We start from the raw sequence: 22,696 nt of genomic DNA, 5'->3' as shown, positions 1-22,696 counted from the left end.
TCGGCTTTAGAACTCTCCTTTTTTGATTCTGAAGTAGAAACTTTGTACTAATGACATCTTTAATTTTAAAGAAAATACATATCTAGAAGGAAGAATATTATAAATTCTCAGTGAGTTTTTAAATTCACATGTTGAATTGATTGAAAATGAATTTTCTCTCTACGTGTCTGATTTTTCAGTATGAGGCCAACTGTTGTCAAACAAGGTAAAACTTCCCACTTCACTGGGCTGCTGTATGATTCACTCACTGGTTTTGAAGATGTGGACCCTAAAAAAATGAATAATTGCTGCTTCACTTAGGGTGTATTTTGGTTTGGTTTTGATTGTTTTTGCTATATTCCATGGGAAAAAATAAATCCTCGTTCCCAGCACACATACACTAGAATTGATTTCCAATCCATACTTTCTACATGTAATGCAGCCTGATAGTTTTATATGTAATTTGATGTAAGGTTAGGTTGAATGCCAGTAAATCAGTTTTTACTAATTTAAAAGCACGGTTTTGTTCTATTATGCAAGGGGGGAGTTAATCTATTGTGTGTTATATGTGTTTATATGGAATAATTGTTAGGTTTTAAGAATAATAATGATTTACTAACATTCCTGAATTGTGTATTTTAGTACTACAGTCTTATATCAAAGTCATAAATAGAAGAGATGAAAGTGATACTGTGTTAGATATTGTAATCATCCAGGCCTATATATTTCTTGTTCTCAAAGACTCTAAAATACAAACTTGAACTTTTCTACTTTCCTATTCTTTCTAATTTTTTAACTGTAATATACCTATAACTACCTCAAAGCTGTTATAATTTTACGTATATCACTTGTTAAGGGTAAAAAATACTATGTACTTACTAATTGCTATTTATGCAGAGTCTGACTATATAATATTCCCTGGCTAATATTGAGGCTCTGGAATTTGCTTGGGTTTACAGTGTTAAACTGTTAAAGCGTTAGACCATCTGTGACTAAGGATGAAGAATTTTGTTAAGTTCACAAAAGGCAAATTTGTGGAATACAGATGGTGGGAGGAGAGGACCAGTTCCCAGAAGTTACCCTCTTACCTCTAGAAGCACTAGAGCACTTACACACAAAATATGTAAATGTATGGGGAGAAAATGTTTAAAGGAGAAATTTGAAGCATTTATATAGTATTTGTGCACCACTAATCAGCACAGAAGCCCTATATAATAAATATTATTATCCCTCCTTTTACAGATGGAAAAAACCTAAAGTCTAGAGAGATTCTAAGTATCTTCCCTAAGTTGCCCAATTATAGTAATTGATACACTGAAAACTGTCTCTAGTACTTACTTTAAACTATCCAGCGAATTGTGTGTTTATATCTGGCAGTGCAAGTTTATTCATCTTTTTCATTCAAAAGCTATTGAGTGCCTGTACACTGGTCTAGAGACAGGGTTTATATGTTTGGAATCTGACAAAGACCCTGTCTTCAAGCATTGCTTAAATAGCTGAGGAATAAAAAGTTAAATGGTAGTACTTTCTGAAATGTAAGGTTTAAGGTTTGTTGTTTTAGAGAAGATGAGAAAATTTAAATGTATTACTCTAGGCAACCAACTAAGTTGCTTAGATTACACTCAGTTAATAGAAAGTGCTTTGCTAAACTTGATGCTCTTATATACCCGTGTAAGGGAGAGGAGGAAGTGAAAGTAAATGAGGTAACTCTGGTTTTGACAATTAGAAATCATGGTACAGTACACATATAAAACCATCTTAACTGTATCTTGTTTGCTACAGGACTTTGCTATTATTAGACCAGTGTCCAAGTTTGCAAAGGAAAAGACCACCATTCTAATTAAATAGTCTCAACAACTTGACTCTTAATCAAGAGGGTATGCCCTCAGGAAAGGGGAAGTGCACCTAAGTGTATTCTAATGTAGGTGGTGACTGTGTCTTCCCCATTGGCTGGAGTCCAATCTCATAGTCTTTTCACAATTGGCTAGGTTTAAAAGAATCCACATAAAAGAAATGGAGAAAAGCTGGTTGAGGTGTGCCACTTAATTCATTTAAGTTCTGAGAATGCAGTATGACCTTTGTATAAACAAAGGTTTTGCCCAGTGGGAGTGTTTTAAAATTTGTACTAAAGTCTGACCAGGTAGGGGAAATAAAAAAAGACTTGAATTCCTTGTAAGGAACACAAATTTTACAGTGTTTGATAGAAAAATTAAAATTAATATTTAATGTTTTTACACTAGGTAGCTCAGGCCTAGAACTTTTAGCTTTTCTTTTTCTTTGTTTGTTTGTTTGTTTGTTTGTTTGTTTGTTTTACCAGACAGGGTTTCTCTGTATAGCCCTGGCTGTCCTAGAGCTCACTTTGTAGACCAGACTGGCCTCGAACTCGGAAATCCGCCTGCCTCTGCCTCCCAAGTACTGAGCTACCACGCCCGGCCAACTTACAGCTTTTCTACATCATTTCCTTGTTAATAGAGCATATACCAGCTTAATAACCATGCACAAGTGAGCAGTTTAGTAATGTAATATCCCCTTCATCTATCTTTAGATTTAGAAATTATTTCTCCCTATAAAAATGAAACTCTATGTCCATTTAACAGTAGCTCTCCATTTCCTACCTGCTAACGCCTGGCAACAGTCTCTATGTATGTGATTTGTCTAGGCATCTCCCATAAGAAGAATCACACATTCTACATGTTTTTGTGGCTGGCTTATTTCACTTAGCATAATGTTCTCAAGGTTCGTTCATGTTGTGTCAGGATTCTTTCTCTTTTAAAAACCAAATAATGTTCCTTTAAGTGAGTGAAGAACTAGAGTCCTAGGACAAAGGCGAGATTCTAGTGAGGGCTAGTAGGTACGGTCACTTACCCTCTAAAACCAAGTAGAAAGGTCATGATTAAGCATTTCTTAATCAGGCTCACTCACTTTTGCTGTGATAAAGCGCCCTGGTGGAGAGGAAGTCAGGGAGAAGGGCTTTGTTTGCTTAGCTCAGTACACACCCCCACCTTACTTATTAGCATTATATTACCTCATCTGTAATGTCATTAGCTTTCCAATCACAGTACTCAGAATCATGCGACTTTAGAACTGTAGCATACATTGGTAATTCCTTCCTTCTGCTTACTTATTCTGTCAAAAGCATATGTCCATCAAAATAATTTTTATTTTGTTTTGTTTATTTTTGTGTTAAAGCGTTTGAAAGATACCAAAGCTACATTTATATTTTACCCTTAAAAAGAGATAGTTTACAGAGGGGTGCATTAAATTCTTAGAATGATATTATTACTACTGTAGGTTAAATTTTTGAGGTATTCGATAGACTATGAAATTTGTGCATTGATTCAGTGATTTTTGCCAATTGTCTAGTATTTTATAGTACATATGTTCCTGTTTTCAGAGGTAAATAAGATAATTGCTTGATTCCTAAATCTGAAATTATATAAAGTATCTCTCTCATTGGTCTTTGCATTACTTCTTCCTTGACCTGAAGTTTTGTGTTCTTTCGTGTTAATCTTCATCTTCATCCAAAGTCATTCTTTTTGGCATCTTGCCCACATCTATGCTTTTAAAATGTTTTTAATCAGTGAAGAAAATTAGAATGTTAACAATGGTGACATAAAATGGGAAAATGCAGACTGGAGTCTATAAAACTCTGACACCTAGGAGAATCAGAGCTGTAGAGAAGAGACTAGCCAGCAGAGCCAGACTTTGAGACATATAGCCAAAAAAAATTATTAGAGATAAAATGATAATTAATGAAGTATGCTGTGGGAAAGTCAACTTTCTGAAACATGAATGCCAAAAGACAGAACAAATAATTTAAGAGTATCAGGAAAAAGCTCTAGATTTACTTTAAAAGAAAGATCTGCATTTAGAGCTAGGTAGTATTTAACATGCTTTACAAAACACATTGTTAAAGTCTTAGACTTACAAATCTGAATGTTTCCAATCAATGAACTGTGTTGGGATTTTGGGTTTTGATTGGATTTAAATTTCACCATGTGTTAATATGGGAAGAGTTGACATAATAGTGAGGCCTCTTACTCATGAATGTAGTTTATTTACTTCTCTGTTTATTTAGGCCTTTAAATCTTCATAATTTTCTGCACATCTGTTTTAAATGCATTTTAATCTTGTTATAATTTTTTACCTATTGTCTTAGTTACGGTTTTACTGCTGTGAACAGACACCATGACCAAGGCAAGTCTTATAAAAAACAACATTTAATTGGGGCTGGCTTACAGGTTCAGAGGTTCAGTCCATTATCATCAAAGAGGGAGCATGGCAGTATCCAGGCAGGCATGGCACAGGAGGAGCTGAGAGTTCTATGTCTTCATCCAAAGGCTGCTAGTGGAAGACTGACTTTCAACTAGGGTGAGGATCTTATACCCACACCCACAGTGACACACCCATTCCAACCAGGTCACACCTATTCCAACAAGGCCACACCTTCAGATGGTGCCACTCCCTGGTCCAAGGATATACAAACCATCACACCCATGTTATTTGTATTTCATTTATATTTTATTTTTGTTTCTATTATTCGAAATGTACGTAAAAATAAGAAATGGTCAAGACAAAACGTTTATAAATAATATTAAAATGATGGGACTTTATAAGATAGCAAAACATAGAAATTTTCAAAGAGTAATTAAAGATAAGGTATAAAGTAAGATAGTTTAGACTCAGAAAAAGTGAATTCAGAAACTGGTCCACAAATGATGCTGTCCACAGTCGGTGAGAACTGTGGGGTTACAAATTGGGGAGTGTTTGAAGGTGATGCTAACGTGCTTAGTTAGTCATATGCATTGTTTCAGAGTCTTATTTTGTTTTGTTTGTGACAAACAACCGAAACACTATAAACAGCATTTGTTTTGTTCCCAGCTTTAGCTGTTTCAATCCGTAGTCATCTGGTTCTAATTGTGCTTGAAGGAGGTAGAGCATCATAGTGAAAGGGCATGTCAGAACAGAGCTCTGCTTACTCAGTGACGCCAAGAAGCCAGTGCGGAGTAACAGTGTGGGGCCAGGCATGCCTCCAATTACCCACTTCCTCTGGCTAGCCTACAGATCCATTAGCTTCCAATAGTTAATTGGTTGATTAGGTCAGAGCCTCATAATCTAGCCATATACCCAGAGAAGCTCTTTACTAATTTCTTAGGCATATTTAATCTTAAGTTGACAAGATTAATACCACATCAAATATTCAGATGAGTTAACTGTTGTAACATCTTCATAAAACCAAACATCTATTTTTACACCAGATACAAACGTCGGGTGAAATTATGAAACGTTTTTAGGATGTATATGTGAGAGCATCATTATGTCCCAAGATCAGGGAAGAATTTTGTGACAATACAAAGGGGATGAACTGTAAAAGGAGAGGTTGGTAAATTTGAGCTCATTAAAAATAAATTTTAGAAAATACCATAATATAACTGCAAAGGTAAATGAGATTGAAAAGTATGCTTACTATACTACATGGAACCTATAAAGCTTGAGTGTATTTAATGAGTCAAGTAGACAAAGACAAAAATGAGCAAAGTTGCATGAACACCCATTTCATTAAAGAAATACATATGTCTATACATTTATAAAAGTGTTCACAGAAATGAAAATTAGTGTCACTATGGGAATGCCAGAAATTAAGAAATTTGTAAGTATCATAAATTGCTGATGATGTACCTCAAAAGAGATTCTTTAACACAACTGAAGGATTGTGTAAGAGTCCAGCCACTTTAGAAAACAATTTATATTGTGAAGTAGAATGTTGTATGCTTTCTGACTCAGGATCTATAATTTCCATGGCCATATATTCCCACATCTATAAGACTAGGAAATTAGTTTAGTTGGTAGAATGAAACACACACACACACCACATGCGTGCAGTTTATTAGAGTGGCTTATATGCTGTCATCCAAATATTCAATAATGGATTTTTCCCAGTAGGCCAAGGATACAGTAGTACTTCAGTCTATGAGACAGGATGTCTCAGCAGTCTCAATCTGGTGCTAGAGTCTTCAAGGAATCATCGAGAGCTGTTGGGCTGCAGTCTATGCTGGAATCCTGAAGAAGCAGCTTCTAATACTAGTGAAGGAAGCCTCACCAGCAGGATAGATGACATTGCCTGTGAGCGTGTGGGCCACTGGTCAGAAGGCAAAGCTTCCTTCTTCCATGTCTTTTTATCTGGACTGCCACTAAAAGATGTCCAGATTTAGGATAGACTTCGTACCTCAGATAATCCAATCATCCATTGGTGTGTCCAGTTTCTTGGCTGATACCAGATCAAATATAGTCAGGTTACAACCAAGATTAGCTGTCACACTATACATTGTCCTGGGTGCTAGAGATTAAATGTTGAATAGTATGAAAATGTTTCTGCCCTTGTGAGATGTTTTAGTTAGAAGGGACTTATGGATAAGCCAGCAAGCAGAATCACATGTAATGTAATGTAACCATGAGAGAACAAGAGATGAAGCAAGCTAAAGAGGGTGCTTATGGTGTAATGCTGAGGTGAGGACAGCATATGTGTCTGCATGACAAAGAGAAGAACTTTCTGCAAATGCCAATGGTTTTTTGGCAGATTGTATTATTCAAAAATCCATACAACTCCCTGAAGGAAAAGGGACAGAGAGGTTAGAATAGTCAAGAAGAGGTAAGTAGACGAGGGAGGCTCATAAAGATCCTCCTTTTGGTAAAAAGACATGGGAAATGAGTTCTGCAAGGTAGACAAGAAAGCCTTATTAACATGTAGGCCTTTAGATTTTATAGCCTATTTAGAATATTTTAACTGGTAAAAAGTCATTGGGGAATTTTGAGCAGGCAGTGGCAATCTGATTTATATTTAGGAACTAAGGAATTGAAAGTTAGGTGTGCAGTTGGGGAGGGTAAGGATTGGGGATGTTGAATGCAAGGGCCTTTTTAGGAGGCTTGTACAAGTGTGGGTCCTGTTAGATGACTAACAAGGACTAGGAGAACAGTGTGCTTGGAAAGAAGTGGCTAGTTTGGAGATGTTTCTTAGCAACATAATTGGAAGAAGTTAGTGATGACCAAGGTGTCTTGCCTTTGAAGAGGAATACATCAACAAGGGTCTTCTCAGTGTCTGGTAGGAAACAGCTGAGTAGACAGTGGTGCCATTTACTTATGTGGTGACCAGCAGGTTAGGCCACAAGCTCAGTTTTTATGACAGCCTCAGTATGTGATCAGAGTCCTACAAAATGCTGGCATTTGGGTATTTACAAAATGAGACTCATCAGCTTATAGATGACATTGAAAGCCATGAAGATCACTAAAAGAGTAAGTGAAAATAGAGGTGACTCATGAGAAGAGGTAGTTTGTGGAGAGGGAGGGAGGGAGGGAGGGAGGGAGGGAGGGAGGGAAGGAGGGAGAGAGAGAGAGAGAGAGAGAGAGGGGGGGGGGGAGAGGGAGAGGGAGAGGGAGAGAGGGAGAGAGGGAGAGAGGGAGAGAGAGATGTGAGTGATCAATATCCTGGAATTCAAAAAAAGAAAATGTCTCCAAAGGCATTGGTCTTGGGAACGCTGTGTACTAAGGAAATAACAAATGTAGGGTTAAGATATGGCAGAGAATGAAGGGGGAAAGACAATTCTGTACAGAAGTGAAAAAACATGCATAGGAGGCAGTTTGCTGAAGGGCAAATTGTAATGTTATAATGGCCAATAAAGCTATGAACAGATGTTTAACCTTCCCCATCAATCAAAACATGCAAATTTAAAAAAAGTAACACCCAAATGCTATCAAAGATGGAAAAGGAGGCCATTTTTATACTTTGGTGGAGATGTGACTTACTACAGCCCTATTGAAAACAATTTTATCTATGACCCAGCAAAGTCCTAGCAATTTATTTCATTGAGATTGTTACATAAGTGTAGGATAAAAGGCCCTGAAAAGCAAGGTACATGTCCATCTCTTAAGGAAAGGTGAGTGTATAGCTTCTATAATCATTCTATTATTATTCATTTAAAAAGTTAATTGGTCTATGCTAATTTTAAGAATTTTCATAATGAAGAGCATTTTATAAAATGAAATTCCTCTGTTTGTTTGTGTATGAGAACTGTCACAGGCACCACTCTTCCCTCCACCCTGCCCCCAAACCAGCCCAGCGCTGTCTAAAACATTTGCTAGGGTTATGTGTATGGAAATGGAGAAGAGCATACTTTGTTATAAATAGTATTTACCTGGGAGTGAGCAAATCTAAGAGAAGATAGGAAAGTAAGCCTGTCTCAACAAAGAAGAAGGGACTCCATGATCAAACATGTCCCATTTATGTAGTATAGATGCACACATGCAGAAGATACAAATTACAATTTTAGGGATAATTAATTTTAAAGATAAAGTGCTAGTTGGTAAGTACTCAGTACCTCTTTATTAACCTTTCAATGATGGTTTAGATGGAAAAAAATCTTTACATTGGCCAGGGTTCAATTTATATTATTTTACTTGTGAGAAATATACAGAAATGTTATTATTTTATGCTTTTCACTAATGTTTATTTCCATGTTAATTTTGTTACTTTCACTTACCATTTTTAACCATCACCTTTATTTTGGGTATAAACTAAATAATATGAGACTAATAATGAACATTGGAACAGTTTAATAGTTAAAGTCACAAATAACTAGCAGTGCTTAATTGAGTGTAAATTGTGAGCACAATTATCTGATACCCTCTACTGTTAAACATGTTTGTTCAGTGTAGACATAGTAACATACTATTAGGTTTTAGAGAAGAAATACGTAAATTATTATCTACTTTGAATTTTAAATGGAAGTGAACTAATACCTGGCAGTGTGTTGGGTACCTGTGTGTTTGCTAACTATCATTCATAAAATGTTATATCTAACCTTGCTAGTTTTTTCTTATGTCCTTAATTTGGTGTTGAGCTGTAATTCAACTGATAAGACTTCTCTGTTTTCTTTGCTCTGTTGAAGCTATGCTTTGTCTCTACTGATGTGATGATGCTGGCCTTTACTCTGCCACCTTGAGTAAGGTCTGCTAATGAAAAGTCCTGAAGTCAGTTCTAGTTTAACACACCAAAATCAATAATTAATATAGTCAATTCTGTGTAATGATTGAGAACTTTGAATTTTCTGTTCAGTTCTCCTGTCTAAAGTAATTTGTACATGCCTCCTGAATAGTGACCTATTACAATAGGTGAGACATCAACTAATATTTCTGACCTTACCTTTCTTACAGACCCCTTTCCCCCCACATCCTTACTAGCCATATTCTTCAGGCTTCAGTCACCTCAGTGGAAGTGAGGTAGAAATGGCAGGGAAGGTTTTTGGGTTTGTTTGGGTACAGAGCGTTGAGCTCTGGGCTTTCTATATGCTAAACTCCTCTGCTGCTGAAAGTTCTTACTTATACTTGACCAACAACTGGTGAGCTGGTGTGTCTGCTGCCTGGACTCGGCAACTCTTTAAAGCTAATTCTTTGCTTGTGAATTCTTTGCAATTTCTTCTTAATTACTCCCTAATTGTCTTTATATTACTTACTAATCTGTTATAATATGTTACCATTCCAAATTAAATACCTTCATAATAACAGATTACTCTAAAATTTAGTAGTTTAAAACAGCACACACTATTTAATAGTTTCTGTAGATGTGGGTCCTTTGGCTCTGCATCTTCAGAAGAGCACAGTTATCTTAAGGCTCTATATAGGATGGATCTACTTTTGGAAGGATTCAGGTTCTCTTGATTTGTTGACCTAAGGAGTTCTTTTCTTTTTCCTTGTCATTAGTTTGTTAGTTAGTTTGCTTGCTTTTCAAGACAGGGTTTCTCTGTGTAGTCCTGGCTGTCTTGGAACTTGCTCTGTAGTCCAGGCTGCTCTCAAACTCAGATTCACCTGCCTCTGCCTCTATAGTACTGGGATTAAAGGTGTGAACCACTACTACCACCAAGCTAGGAGTTCACTTCTTCAGAGCTGTTAGTCAGAGGTTGTCCTGTACCCCATGCCTTACAGGCTTAAAATATCAGTCCACAGCACAACAAAAGTCATTGTCTGATTAACCTTAGAATGACATCTAATCATGTTTGTCATGTTTTACTCATTACTAGTATATAGCTAGATCTAGCCTGTACTATAGGAAAGAGATTTTACACAAAACAATGACTATCAGGCATGGCTATCACAGGCACTATTTTTTTTCCATTTAATTTTCTTTTTCTACTTACTCACTTTACATCTCACTCATTGCCTCCCTCTCAATCACCAGCTCCCACAACCCTTTTCTCACTTCTCCTCCCCTTCTCCTCTGAGCTGGTGCCCCGCCCTTCCCCTCCTCCCACCGCCCCCATCCTGGCACTTCAAGTCCCTGTGAGGCTCTCCCACTGAGGCCAGACCAGGTAGTCCAACTAGAATATTCCACATGTACAGGCAACAGCTTCTGGGACAGCCCCCTACTCAGTTGTTCTGGACCCACATGAAAAACAGGCTACATATGTTCAGGGTCAGGGAGGCTCATGTCCAGCCTGTGCATGGTTTTTAGTTGGTTGTTCAGACAGAACCCCAAGGATCCAGGATAGTTGACTCTATTGGTTTCCTGTGGAGTTCTTATCCCCTTTGGGGCTCACAATCCTTCCTCCTGTTCTTCCATGAGTCCCCAAGCTCCATCCACAGTTTGGCTGTGGGTGTCTGCATCTGTCTGAAACACCTGCTGAGTGGAGCCTCTCAGAGGACAGCCATTCTAGACTCCTGTCTGCAAGCGTAACAGAGTATCATTAATAGTGTCAGGGATCGGTGATTGCCCATGGGATGGGTCTCAAGTTAGACTGGTTATTGGATGGCCATTCCCCCAGTCTCTGCTCCATCCCCTGTGCCTGCATTTCTTGTAGACAGGATAACATTTGAGTTGAAAGTTTTGTGGGTGGGTTGGTGTCTCTATTGCTCCAATGTGGTTCCTGCCTGGCTACAAGGAGTAGGTAGCCTCTTCAGGGTTCATATCGCCAATGTTGTGAGTCACAGCTAAAATTACACTCCCCCCAATTGATTCTTGGGGACCTCTCTTATATCAGGTCTCTCTCTTGTACTAGGCACCATTTTTAAAGCAAACTACAGTTCTCATACCAATCTCATGGGATTACCTCGTTTTTATTTCCTTACTATAAATAAGTGTACATCCTCTCCGTGATCTTTTCCCTGGTCATCTTCTGGTGTTATCAGCTTTTTTTCCCTCCCTGCAGTCACCACCTTACCTCCAGGTGGTCCTCTTGAACAGGAGTTAGAGAGCCCATACTACCTCTTGCAGGTGAACCATGGAATTTGACGTTATTTACAGGAATTCCTGGCAGTCTCCCTTGATTTCATGCTGCCGTGAGAATAGTCAAATGATTGTCTGTAGCCTCTCTCGCAGATTTCACAGATTTAAGTCATCTGAAGATCTAGAAGACATATCTTGGGCTCTCAAGGGACCTTTCTGTAGGTTGAAATCCTTGGGAAAAGAGAGTATCCCAGCATACCAGAATCTTCTCCAGCTCTTTCCCTCTCACCCTTTGCGTTTGTTATGTAGAGTAAAATTTACATGGATTTTTGACTGCATTCTTGTCCGTTGGGTGTTTACTCACCTCTTTTTGGAATATACTGTTTTTTAAATTTTGGATCTTCAGCTAAAACTGGCACTCAGGGAGCTTTGTGTCCTCATCCTGACCTGTGGTACTTGTCTTCTTGCAGCTCTTTTATTTGGGACTGTTTACTCTCCGCGTCACTAACAAGAAAAGTGGTTGCTAACTAATTTACTAAACTGAAACCTGATGAAGAGGAAGGGGCAGGTTAATAAAGATTGGGAAGGGAGAGCAGGGTGAGAAGAAAGCACTAAATATCTTATTTTAGATTATGATAAATATTGTGGTTTGGGGACAGTTTAACTGCTGATAGAATTTTAAATGAGGTGTTTAAGTTATAATTTACAGGAAAAGGATACATATAAAAAAGACTGGTGTTTAAAAGGTACAGCATAAGTGATTTTTATTTAGGCTAATAAAATCCAACAGTATAACCCTTATAAGAGACTGACTTAACAAAGAGAATAGAAAGCAAAAAAATAGTTTCCAAATTGGAAAGGTATATTTACATAAAACAAAAAGATGACTATTTATGTGACATCAAAAAGGGGGGTGCAAATTGTCACAAATAACCTGGGTTTATAAGTGTTTCAAATAATTAACTTCACGTGCTCATCTTCATTTAAAATTTTTAATGAGAGGGCAGGGTTCCCTATTAGAATAGAAAATCTTGGCTATGGATAGGACATTTTTGCTGGATAAGAACCTGCTAAGAATCCTGCCTGGGGACCTGGAAAAGAGAAGTCTAAAGTTTCTAAAAATAAAGATTCTTTTAAAAAATTATACTAAAATATAATAAAACACCGAGGATTGTGTTAGCAAGCAAAAGGAAAAGAGCCTGAGAGAAGACACAAGAAACAGACCCACTCATTTACACTCACAGGAATCCATAAAAAACTAAACTGGAAACTATAGTATATACTCAGAGGGCCTGGTGCACAGCTGTGCATGCGGTTCACGCTGCCTCAGTCTGTGAGTTCACATGAGCTTTAACATGTTGATTCAGAGGGCCTTGCTCTCCTGGTGTCCTCCAACCCCTCTGCCTCTCACATTCTTTCTGCCTCCTCTTCCACGGGGTTCCCTGAACCCCAAAGGGAAGGATTTGATGGAGACATCCTCTTCAGGGTTGAAGTGTGTGTTCCAAGGTCTCTCACACTCTGATGTCTGCCTGTGGCTCTCCTCTGTATTTGTTCCCATCTGTTGCAGAAGGAAGCTTCTCTTATGATGGCTGAGCAAAACTCTGGCGTACAAGTACAGCAGAAAAACATTAGTGTTAGCTTTCAGCCCTACGACAGCTGATGGAGGTGCTTATTTAACATATCATATTGGACCTGGCCACCAGGCTCTCTCTGCAATCCCCCAGTCCTTACATGTTATAGGGCCCTTCTGGCCGGCATGCTCTGCCCTCTAACCTGAACTCTCCAGCCCAGAGATCTGGGCTGCTCTTTCCTATATAATCCAACCATTTACCTGCTTGTTCTCTTTGTACCTTTGGGCCTCTGGCTGCTGCTCCTGGATCCTTTCTCCCCTCTTCCTTCCAATCCTCCCCTCCCTACGTGGCTCAGCTCATTCTAGTCATGTCCACTCTGAACTCTCCCAGAGAATGTCTGCCTCTGACTATGCTCTCCCTTTTATCTACAATAAACCTCCATTACCATGTCTAGGAGCAATTATGTCCTTTCTTTTTCTTTTTATTTCTCTTTTTTCATTCAGTTAGGAGTCATTTTGTTGCACGCGCACGTGTGTGTGTGTGTGTGTGTGTGTGTGTGTGTGTGTGTGTGTTTACCAGTTGGTTTCACCCTATGTCCCTGGGCTATCTAGTCTCAGGTCACCTCAGCAGGGAATATGGGCTCCATCTCATGGAGTGGTCCTTAAATCAGATATTGGTTGGTTGCTTCTACAGTCTTTGTGCCACCATTGCCCTAGCATATTTTACAGGCAGGGTGTCATCGTAAGGTTTCATGGCTGGGTTGGTGTTTTCATTTCTTATAGTAGCATGCAGACTACCTTCATGTGCCAAAGACACTGGAACACTGAACTTAAGTTTTAGGCACCAGTTCAGCTTCTCCACGTTCAATGAGTTGTGGGTGTTGTCTTCAGCAATAAGGCCTTGCCATCAGTTTGTGGAGGGCAACCTGTAATCTTGGTAACAGCCTGGGCCATTTGGAGATTCTCACAGGACGCCTTTGGCTGACAACAAATCCTGGTACTGGAAGCTTCCAGGTAGGGCTCTGTCCTCCATTATTTGGCAATTTATATCACTTTCATATATGTAATATTCTAGAAGCTTCTACTGTATTAGGTTTCCCCACTACCCCTCAGATGGCCTTTAGTGTTAGCTTTCTCCCCCATTCCCTCCCTCATCCCCTTCTGTCTCCCCACTTGATCCACCCTGGTTTTGCTCCCTTTCTCCATCCTATGTATTCTTTTCACTCTTTCTAATGAGATCTGTTTGTCCCTCTAGTCCCTTACTCTATAACTAATCTGATTCTTCTGATTGTAGCTTGGTTAGCATTGACTTAACAGCTAATATCCACTTATAAGCAAATGCACACTATATTTGTCTTTCTGGGTCTGAGATACCTCACTTACAGTGATTTTTCTTTTTTTTTTTTTTTAGTTCTATTTATTTGCCTAGAAATTTCATGCTGCTGCACTCCAGCTTGTTAATGTACCACACTCTCTTCACCTATTCCTCTGTTGGGGACATCTAAGTTATTTATAATTCCTGGCTACTTTGAATAGAGCAGCAGTGGACATGTTTGAGCAGATGTCTCTGTAGGAGGACAAGTGTCCATTGGATTTATAACCAAGACTGGGATCGCTGAATCTTGAGGGAGCTGATTTCATTTCCTGGTGAACACACACTGGTTTTCACAGTGGCTGTATGAGTTTGCATGTCCATCGGCAGTGGATGAGTGCTTCTCTTACTCTGCATCCTTGCCAGCATGAACTGTCACTTGTTTTATTGATCTTAGTCATTCTGAGGGGGTGTAAGATGAAATCTCCAGTTTGATTTGGATTTCCTAATGTGCTGGCTAGCTTTATGCCAACTTGACAGAAGCTAGAGTTATCTGAAAGGAGGGAACCTCAACTGAGAAAATGCCTCCATAAGATCAGGCTGTAGGTCATTTTCTTAATTAGTGATTGACAGGGAAGGGCCCACCTCATTGTGGGATGGTGCTATTAGGCTGGTGGCCCTGGGATGTATAAGAAAGCAAGCTGAGCAAGCCAATAAGTCACACCCCTGCATGCCTTCTGAATCAGCTCCTACCTCCAGGTTCCTGCCATTTGAGACCCTTCCTGACTTCCGTTGATGATGAACAGTGATGTGAAAGTGATAAGCCCTTCCCTCCCTAGTTTGCTTCCATCATGGTTTCATCACACTAGTAACCCAACTAGTAAGACAACTGAGAATGTTGTACATTTCATTAAGTGTTTCTCAGCCACTTGAATTTCTTCTTTTAAGAATTCTGTTTATATCTGTACCCCATTTTTAATTGGGTTATTTATTTTCTTGATATCTAGGTGTTTTATTTCTTTATATATTTGGATATTAACTCTCTATCACATTTGTAGTTGGTAAAAATCTAGAGTGCGTGAAGGGACTGGTCCTGTGGAAGCATAGCCACAGGATATCAGTGACTGGTCAACAGCAGAATATCAGAGAGGAGGCTCAGCAAGGATCCAGTAGTGACGGTGTGCAGAAGCCAGGGGCTTTGAATCCGACCAACAACTCGTTGCAAGGAACACTTGCATGTAAAGATATTTGGGCAAAAGGGTATACTGTGTGGCACGCTACAGCTTCCAGTGCCACTGTGACTAACCAGTATGTGACAGAGTAGGGAAGATGGATCTGAACGGTGCATGCACAGTAGAACTGGAGACTTGTCAGCGTGGTCGGTAGAAGAGCAGGTTGTCACCCAGTAGGACTAACAGGATGGTGTACAACAGCCTGGAGCTTGCAGAGTCAGCCCCCAAACAGGCTGCCCAGCCACCGGATCCTGCAAGTGAAGAATGGTCTATTGACTGGATTAGACCTCCTCAAAAGTCCTCCACAGTCAATCCATGCTTCTCCCAGGGACCATGCAGCTCAGTTGCCTGTGCTTCCGCAGAGGACCATAGCAATGTTCTCAGTTGGTGCTGCAACCAGAGACCCAGTGGGTGTTCAGGGACCTGTGCTGTTGCTAGAAACCATGTGGCAGCCTAGGATACCTGCTCCCACTGACGGAGGGACAAGGAATCCATTCTTGCAGTGTTAACAATGACTGTAGGGACACAGTTGAGAAAGAGGAATATAAACGGCTTCTGTGACAACCCCTGCCTCCACTCCAACCCTTCCCCAAAAGAAGTGACAGCCTAGAGAGGAAGCTATCAAAGAGAACTTTTAAAAAATGTATGGGAATGCTGAGGTGTAGCTCTTCACAGTGATGGCTTCTGGCAGGGGGTGCAGGTGGAGAAGGACTCAGCTTCTCTGGGCGGGAGGGGGGGGGGCGGCTATTAGGAGGTTGACAGTATACAAGAAGTAGATGGTCAACACAACATGATGGACTTGGATTTTTTTTTAAATGGGGTCCAAATGCCATCAGTCTTTGTTTTTTCTCCTTTTCTTTTTAAATATTTTTATTAGGTATTTTCCTCATTTACATTTCCAATGCTATCCCAAAAGTCCCCTATACCCTCCCCCCCACTCCCCTACCCACCCACTCCCACTTTTTGGCCCTGGCATTCCCCTGTACTGGGACATATAAAGTTTGCAAGTCCAATGGGCCTCTCTTTCCAGTGATGGCCAACTAGGCCATCTTTTGATACATATGCAGCTGGAGTCAAGAGCTCCGGGGTACTGGTTAGTTAATAATGTTGTTCCACCTATAGGGTTGCAGATCCCTTTAGCTCCTTGGGTACTTTCTCTAGCTCCTCCAGTTGGGGGCCCTGTGATCCATCCAATAGCTGACTGTGAGCATCCACTTCTGTGTTTGCTAGGCCCCAGCATAGTCTCACAAGAGAGAGCTATATCTGGGTCCTTTCAGCAAAATCTTGCTAGGGTGGGCAATGGTGTCAGCGTTTGGAAGCTGATTATGGGATGGATCCCCGGATATGGCAGTCTCTAGATGGTCCATCCTTTCGTCTCAGCTCCAAACTTTGTCTCTGTAACTCCTTCCATGGGTGTTTTGTTCCCAATTCTAAGAAGGGGCAAAGAGTCCACACTTTGGTCTTCGTTCTTCCTGAGTTTCATGTGTTTAGCAAATTGCATCTTATATCTTGGGTATCCTAAGTTTCTGGGCTAATATCCACTTATCAGTGAGTACATATTGTGTGAGTTCCTTTGTGATTGAGTTACCTCACTCAGGACGATGCCTTCCAGGTCCATCCATTTGCCTAGGAATTTCATAAATTCATTCTTTTTAATAGCTGAGTAGTACTCCATTGTGTAAATGTACCACATTTTCTGTATCCATTCCTCTGTTGAGGGGCATCTGGATTCTTCCCAGCTTCTGGCTATTATAAATAAGGCTGCTATGAACATAGTGGAGCATGTGTCCTTCTTACCGGTTGGGACAGCTTCTGGATATATGCCCAGGAGAGGTATTGCGGGATCCTCCGGTAGTACTATGTCCAATTTTCTGAGGAACCACCAGACTGATTTCCAGAGTGGTTGTACAAGCTTGAAATCCCACCAACAATGGAGGAGTGTTCCTCTTTCTCCACATCCTCGCCAGCATCTGTTGTCACCTGAATTTTTGATCTTAGCCATTCTGACTGGTATGAGGTGGAATCTCAGGGTTGTTTTGATTTGCATTTCCCTGATGATGTTGGACATTTTTTCAGGTGCTTCTCTGCCATTTTTAGAGGCAGAAGGATGTAAGAGAAGGGAGATAGATATGGGAGGATGGGGAGGTGAACTCAATTGGGGTGCATGATATGAGATTCCTAAGTAATCCATAAACTATTATGTTAATAAAAAATCAGATGGAACTCGAGAGGTATTAATAAAAAGTACAGCTTTTGTTTCTCTGTTATTTTATTTCACTAGGACAGATTTCTAGGAGTACCTCTTAAGTCAAAAGAAATTAATAGTTTGGGCTCAATAAATTATTGTAATGGGTGTAACCAATTTACAGTGTTAAGTAGGCCAAATAGGATGGTTAGAATAATTTTGCTAGGTTTGAGGAAAAATAACTATTAGAATTTTTATTATACTAATTTTATTTTGAAATTAGCAATAAATTCAAAACAATGTTTATATGTGTTCACATTATTTCATAACTAAATTTATCTTTAATAGATTGATGAACTCCCAGAGGGAGCTGTGAAGCCTCCAGCAAACAAGTACCCTATCTTCTTTTTTGGTACCCATGAAACGTAAGTTAACAAAATAGCTTAAATTTTTCAATAGCTCTAATTTGACTACACTAGATTATATACTTAACTGTGATCTATACTATTTTATGTGTTGTTAGTCATTATATCCATTTTAAAAGTAGCCAAACTTAACATATTTTTATTAATGAAAGGTATATTATTTTTTTTATGTTGTATCAAAGTACATAACAGAAGCAGCATTAGGAAGAAAATGTTTATTTTGCCCCCGGTTTCTGAGGATTTCAGTTAATCATAGCAGGGCAGGCATGATGGGGTCTGTGTCTGCAAGGATATTTGGTGATGGGTTTTTACAAGGTGAATTAGAACATGTAGAAAAGGCAAAACAGGAACAGACGTAGGCATAGCTTAAAAGATCCATTTCTATTGGCCTATCATTCAGGCCTCACCTCATAAGACATCACTGCTTCCCAAATTAGCATCACCATCTGGGGACTGCATGTCCAAACACAGGAGTAGGGGAAGCATTTCAAATTCAAGCCATGAAATAAGTTTTCATGCATAGAAGTCTTGATTACTGAAAGCACATCTTTGCTTGTTTCTGTTTTAAGTGTTGGCTGTCACCCACAGTCTCCTTTCCGGACACTGGTAAAGTCCTGGAGTGGTAGACTTACCACTCTGGTAGCCCCTTTGGAACTCTGTATATGTTCTCTTTACAGAAGCTTCTTCAACTCACTTTGTATAGGACAAAGCTATGTTCTTTTAAACTCTCGCAGTTTTAGACCTATGACAAATGCACTGCCTTTGGAAGGTTGTCTGATTATATCTGTTAATATATAGATTAAAGTAATGCAGTCATGTATTTCCTTCTTTCACAGTAGTACACACGTGAGCGCAGGTAGAGTGGATAGACAGGCTTGCTAAGAACTCAGTATCCTTTGTCAGGCCCTACCAGTCCTTGGTGTTAGTGTACTTGTTTGTGAGAGTCTCACTCTGTAGACCAGGCTGGCCTTGAACTCACAGAGATCCCCTTGCTTCTCCCTCCTACGTGCTAGACTTAAAGTCACTTACCTTCACACCCAGCTTGTTTGCTTATTTCTAAAAATTACCATGCTTCAGTTATATATGCATTGTCCAGGGAGAGGGGAGAAGAGAAGAGTGAAAAAACTAGGAAGCCCTTGTAAGGAAGTGGCGAGAAAGGCTTATGGATCACTTCTGCTTACAGTCATTCATCCCACTGTCAGGAACTTGGTCATGTGGCCATACTAGGCTGTGGGGGAGCTGGGAAGTAGCCTCCAGCTGAGCAGTTCTAGGACGTGGGAGGAGTCTCTGTTAATGAAACATAAGAGAATGGTACTGGGGGCAGTGGTGGTCTTGCCACACTGCCGCTGTATCGTTTATTTTCATTTGAATGTTGACAGAATTGGCATGAATCCTAGCTTGCTGTTTCTTCCTTTCTAACTTCATTCTGGTCTTGATGAAGTCCTAAAGACAGAGTTTTCTCTTATGTAGAAATAATTGTGCATCTTTCAGGAAATAGACATTTTGTAAGAGTTTTTTTTTTTTTTTTTTTTTGGTATTTTAAGTTTGGCTTAGCTATTTTTTTGTTTTGTTTTAGCTTTTTTTGTTTTCGTGAGTGTGTGTGTGAGTGTGTGTGTGTGTGTGTGTGTGTGTTGCTGGACTAGCTGCAAGCCCTCAAGCAGGCATGAACTTTACAACTAAGCTATATCCAAGCCCTGTATTTTCATCTAATAAAAATTGTATGTGCCTTCTCTTTATTAGGTACCTTAACCCACAGTTACTTTCTATGCATAGAGTCAATGCTTCCAGAAAGTCAAAAGCCAGAGTACTAATTCCTGTTATGTTTTCTTGAAAATGAACTAGCCTTATATAGTGTCCATTTTTTCTCATGTTCCTATCGTTTGTCAAATAAGACTTTGGCATACCCACCCCTCAATCAGTTTCATTAGTTCTTGGGTTTGTGTTTTGATCATACCATTTCCCCTCCCCCAACTCTTCCTGGACCCTCACCTTCTCTATCCACTCAACTTTGTGTTGTCTCTTTTTAAATCACCAATAGCGATTTGTACTGCTCAAATAGTCGTAAATGTGTGGTCTTCCTAGAGTATGATTAACTACCAGGGCTGCATTCTTAGATAAAACTGCCTTTCCTTCTCTTTTACAGACAGGGTCTCACCATAGCCCAGAATGGGTTCAAACCCTGCCTCCACTTCCTAAATGCATTAGGAGGATGTGTCAGCATGCTTAGTATAAAGATATTTGTTAGTTGGTTTTTTTTTTTTTTTTTTTTTCGGTTTTTTGAGACAGGGTTTCTCTGTATAGCCCTGGCTGTCCTGGAACTCACTTTGTAGACCAGGCTGGCCTCGAACTCAGAAATCTGCCTGCCTCTGCCTCCCAAGTGCTGGGATTAAAGGTGTGCACCACCACTGCCCGGCATTAGTTGTATTTTTTAATCAACTGGACAGTGTGGGAGATCATTGCTATACTCTGTCAGAAAATGGAATTTATGAATTACTGGTAACATGTTGACTGGAAGGTTCCAGTGTCGTCTTTTGCTGATTTCTAAAATCCTATCTAGTTCAGGCCTTTTTAAATTTCTAGAATCATCTTCTAACTCCCTACTTGATATCTTCATTTAAATTTCTTAATTGGGACTTTAGATTTTATACCTAACAATGACCTTCTCCCAAAATATTTTCCTCCAAAAGAAAAATCGTATTTCAGTAAATAACAACTCCAGCTTTCTTATTTCTTATTCTGAAACCTTAGAGATAGCCTCAAATCCACTTTATCAAAAGTTCTTTCCAAAGAATGAATTCTGGACTTGACTATTTCTTCACCAACTACATTGTCCATCCTGGCTCAGGTTGTCAGTATTAGTTTACTTCAGTAGCCTTCTGTCACTTCTGCCTTACATCCTTCTCCCTAACCTTTACTTGGTTTCCAAAAACACCAGCCAAAATGATGCTGTTGACCCATCACTTTGCAGTGATCGCCAGGACCCTAAATAGTCTGTGTTGCTAACCTGTTACCTCTCCGTCCTTATCCCACACTGGTCTACTGTTACTCATTTCACTCCAGCTCCCCTGGCCTCTTCTGTGTCTCTCAGACATGTTATTCTTTCCCAGGTACAGCACAGATGGTTCCTTCACCCTCTTGTAGAGGTTTGATCTGTTTCTGTGTATTGTAATGCTAAGTGCAAGATTGGGATAAGGGGCAAGGCCTGTCCCAGAGACTAGAGAATCTGCCCTTAGACTCAAGAGAAGCTATGTGACCATGCCTCCAGGTTATTTCTCATTGGTGAATAAAGATGCCTACAGCCTGTAACTGGACAGAATTGAGATAGACAGGGCTTGGTGTTCCGAAATGTGAGTGTGGAGAGAAGAAGGTGGAGAGAGGAGAAAGACTCTGAGGGTTAGGAGTCAAGAAAGTATGACTATGAGGACTAGCCAAGGAGTAACTTGAGGTCATCTATAGAAAATAGATTTTAGTAGCATAGAGCGTAATTATCTGCCCAGCTCTAGTACTGATTAAGGCTTATTGTAAATAATAAAAGTTGTGTGTCTTTTAACCAAAAATGGAATGGTCAAAGACGGGATAAAAAAAAATCCCGGATTGGGATTAAATCTTTTCTACAACTCCTTTTCTTAGATGTTTCCTTCCTGGTGATGCCTCACCCAGTCTAAAATTATATATATATATATGTAGCTAAAATTATAAAGGTCATGCCTAGCCTAACCGTCTGTGATGGCTAGTTTTAATTGTCAGTTTGACCCAATCCAGAATCACCACAGTAAGTTTCAATGAGAAATTATCTAGACCGAGTTGGCTTATGGGTATGTCTGTGTGGGCATTTCTTAATTGAGTTGAGATAGAAAGACCCACCCAAAATGACAGCACCATTCCCTAAAATGGATTCTAAGGGTATGAATGGTGTGAGTTGAGCGTTAATTTGTTACTCTCTGCTCTTGACTGTGGATTTAAATGTGTCTAGCTGCTTCAAATCCCTGCCACCCAGACTCCCCTACAATGATGGATGATAACCTAAATTGTAAGCTAAATAGATCCTTCCTTCCTTAAGTTGCTTTTTTTTTCCAGGGTGTTTTGGTTGTCGTTTTTTGGGGGTTTGTTTCGGTTTGTTTATTCACTTTGCACCCCACTCATTGTCCCTCTCCCAGTCACCCTGTCCACATTCCTTCCTTCCACCCTCTTCTCCTCCTCCTCTGAGAGGGTGGGGAGCCCCTTGAGTATCTCCCCCCCCCCTGCCTCCCCACACTTCAGGGTGTTTTATCACAGCAATAGGAGAAGAAACTAAGATACCATCCTTCTTCTCTGAATACACAATATACATGCTTTGTTTACCATTTTAATGTATTAGCACCTATACCTCATGAAGGCAGCAATGGCTGTGCCTTATTCTCTGTGGAATTCTAGCACAACTGCAACAATGCCCGTCACACTATAGGTGTTTGATTGGTGTTTGAAATGTAAGTCTCCAGGGTGTCAGTCAAAGTGAGCTTCCATAGCTTCATTCACTGGATTTAGATCACAAATAACGATGCTACAGGCTGTTTAGAGTGCAGCAGTGTGTTAGCTAGAGAATTTAACTACTTTTTAATGGTTACAAGTATTTTAGAGTAAGATTTAAATTAGATACAATTCTTTATACTTCTGGTTGGTTCTCCCCTCCCCCCATTGATGCCCAATTTACAGAAATAAAACTGGCTAACTATTCTAAAGTACTATACAGAATTAAATAATTTTTAGTCCAGTATTTAACTTACTATAAATCTCACAAACCC

The 22,696-nt window shown here is 39.7% G+C and overlaps 1 protein-coding gene across 1 annotated transcript in view; it reads left to right on the top strand.

Moving 5' to 3' along the window:
- Positions 1-22,696, top strand: part of Hdgfl3 (HDGF like 3) — a 53,204-nt gene that overhangs the window by 10,985 nt on the left and 19,523 nt on the right. The window contains exon 2 of the mRNA NM_013886.4: positions 17,839-17,915. Coding sequence (NP_038914.2) covers positions 17,839-17,915 — 77 coding nt within the window. The remainder of the gene's footprint in view (positions 1-17,838; positions 17,916-22,696) is intronic.

Source organism: Mus musculus, chromosome 7 (assembly GCF_000001635.26).
Source record: "Mus musculus strain C57BL/6J chromosome 7, GRCm38.p6 C57BL/6J".
Taxonomy (NCBI): Eukaryota; Metazoa; Chordata; class Mammalia; order Rodentia; family Muridae; genus Mus; species Mus musculus.
The sequence above is the reverse complement of the archived record's forward strand: the minus strand, read 5'-3'. Positions and strand labels throughout refer to the sequence as shown.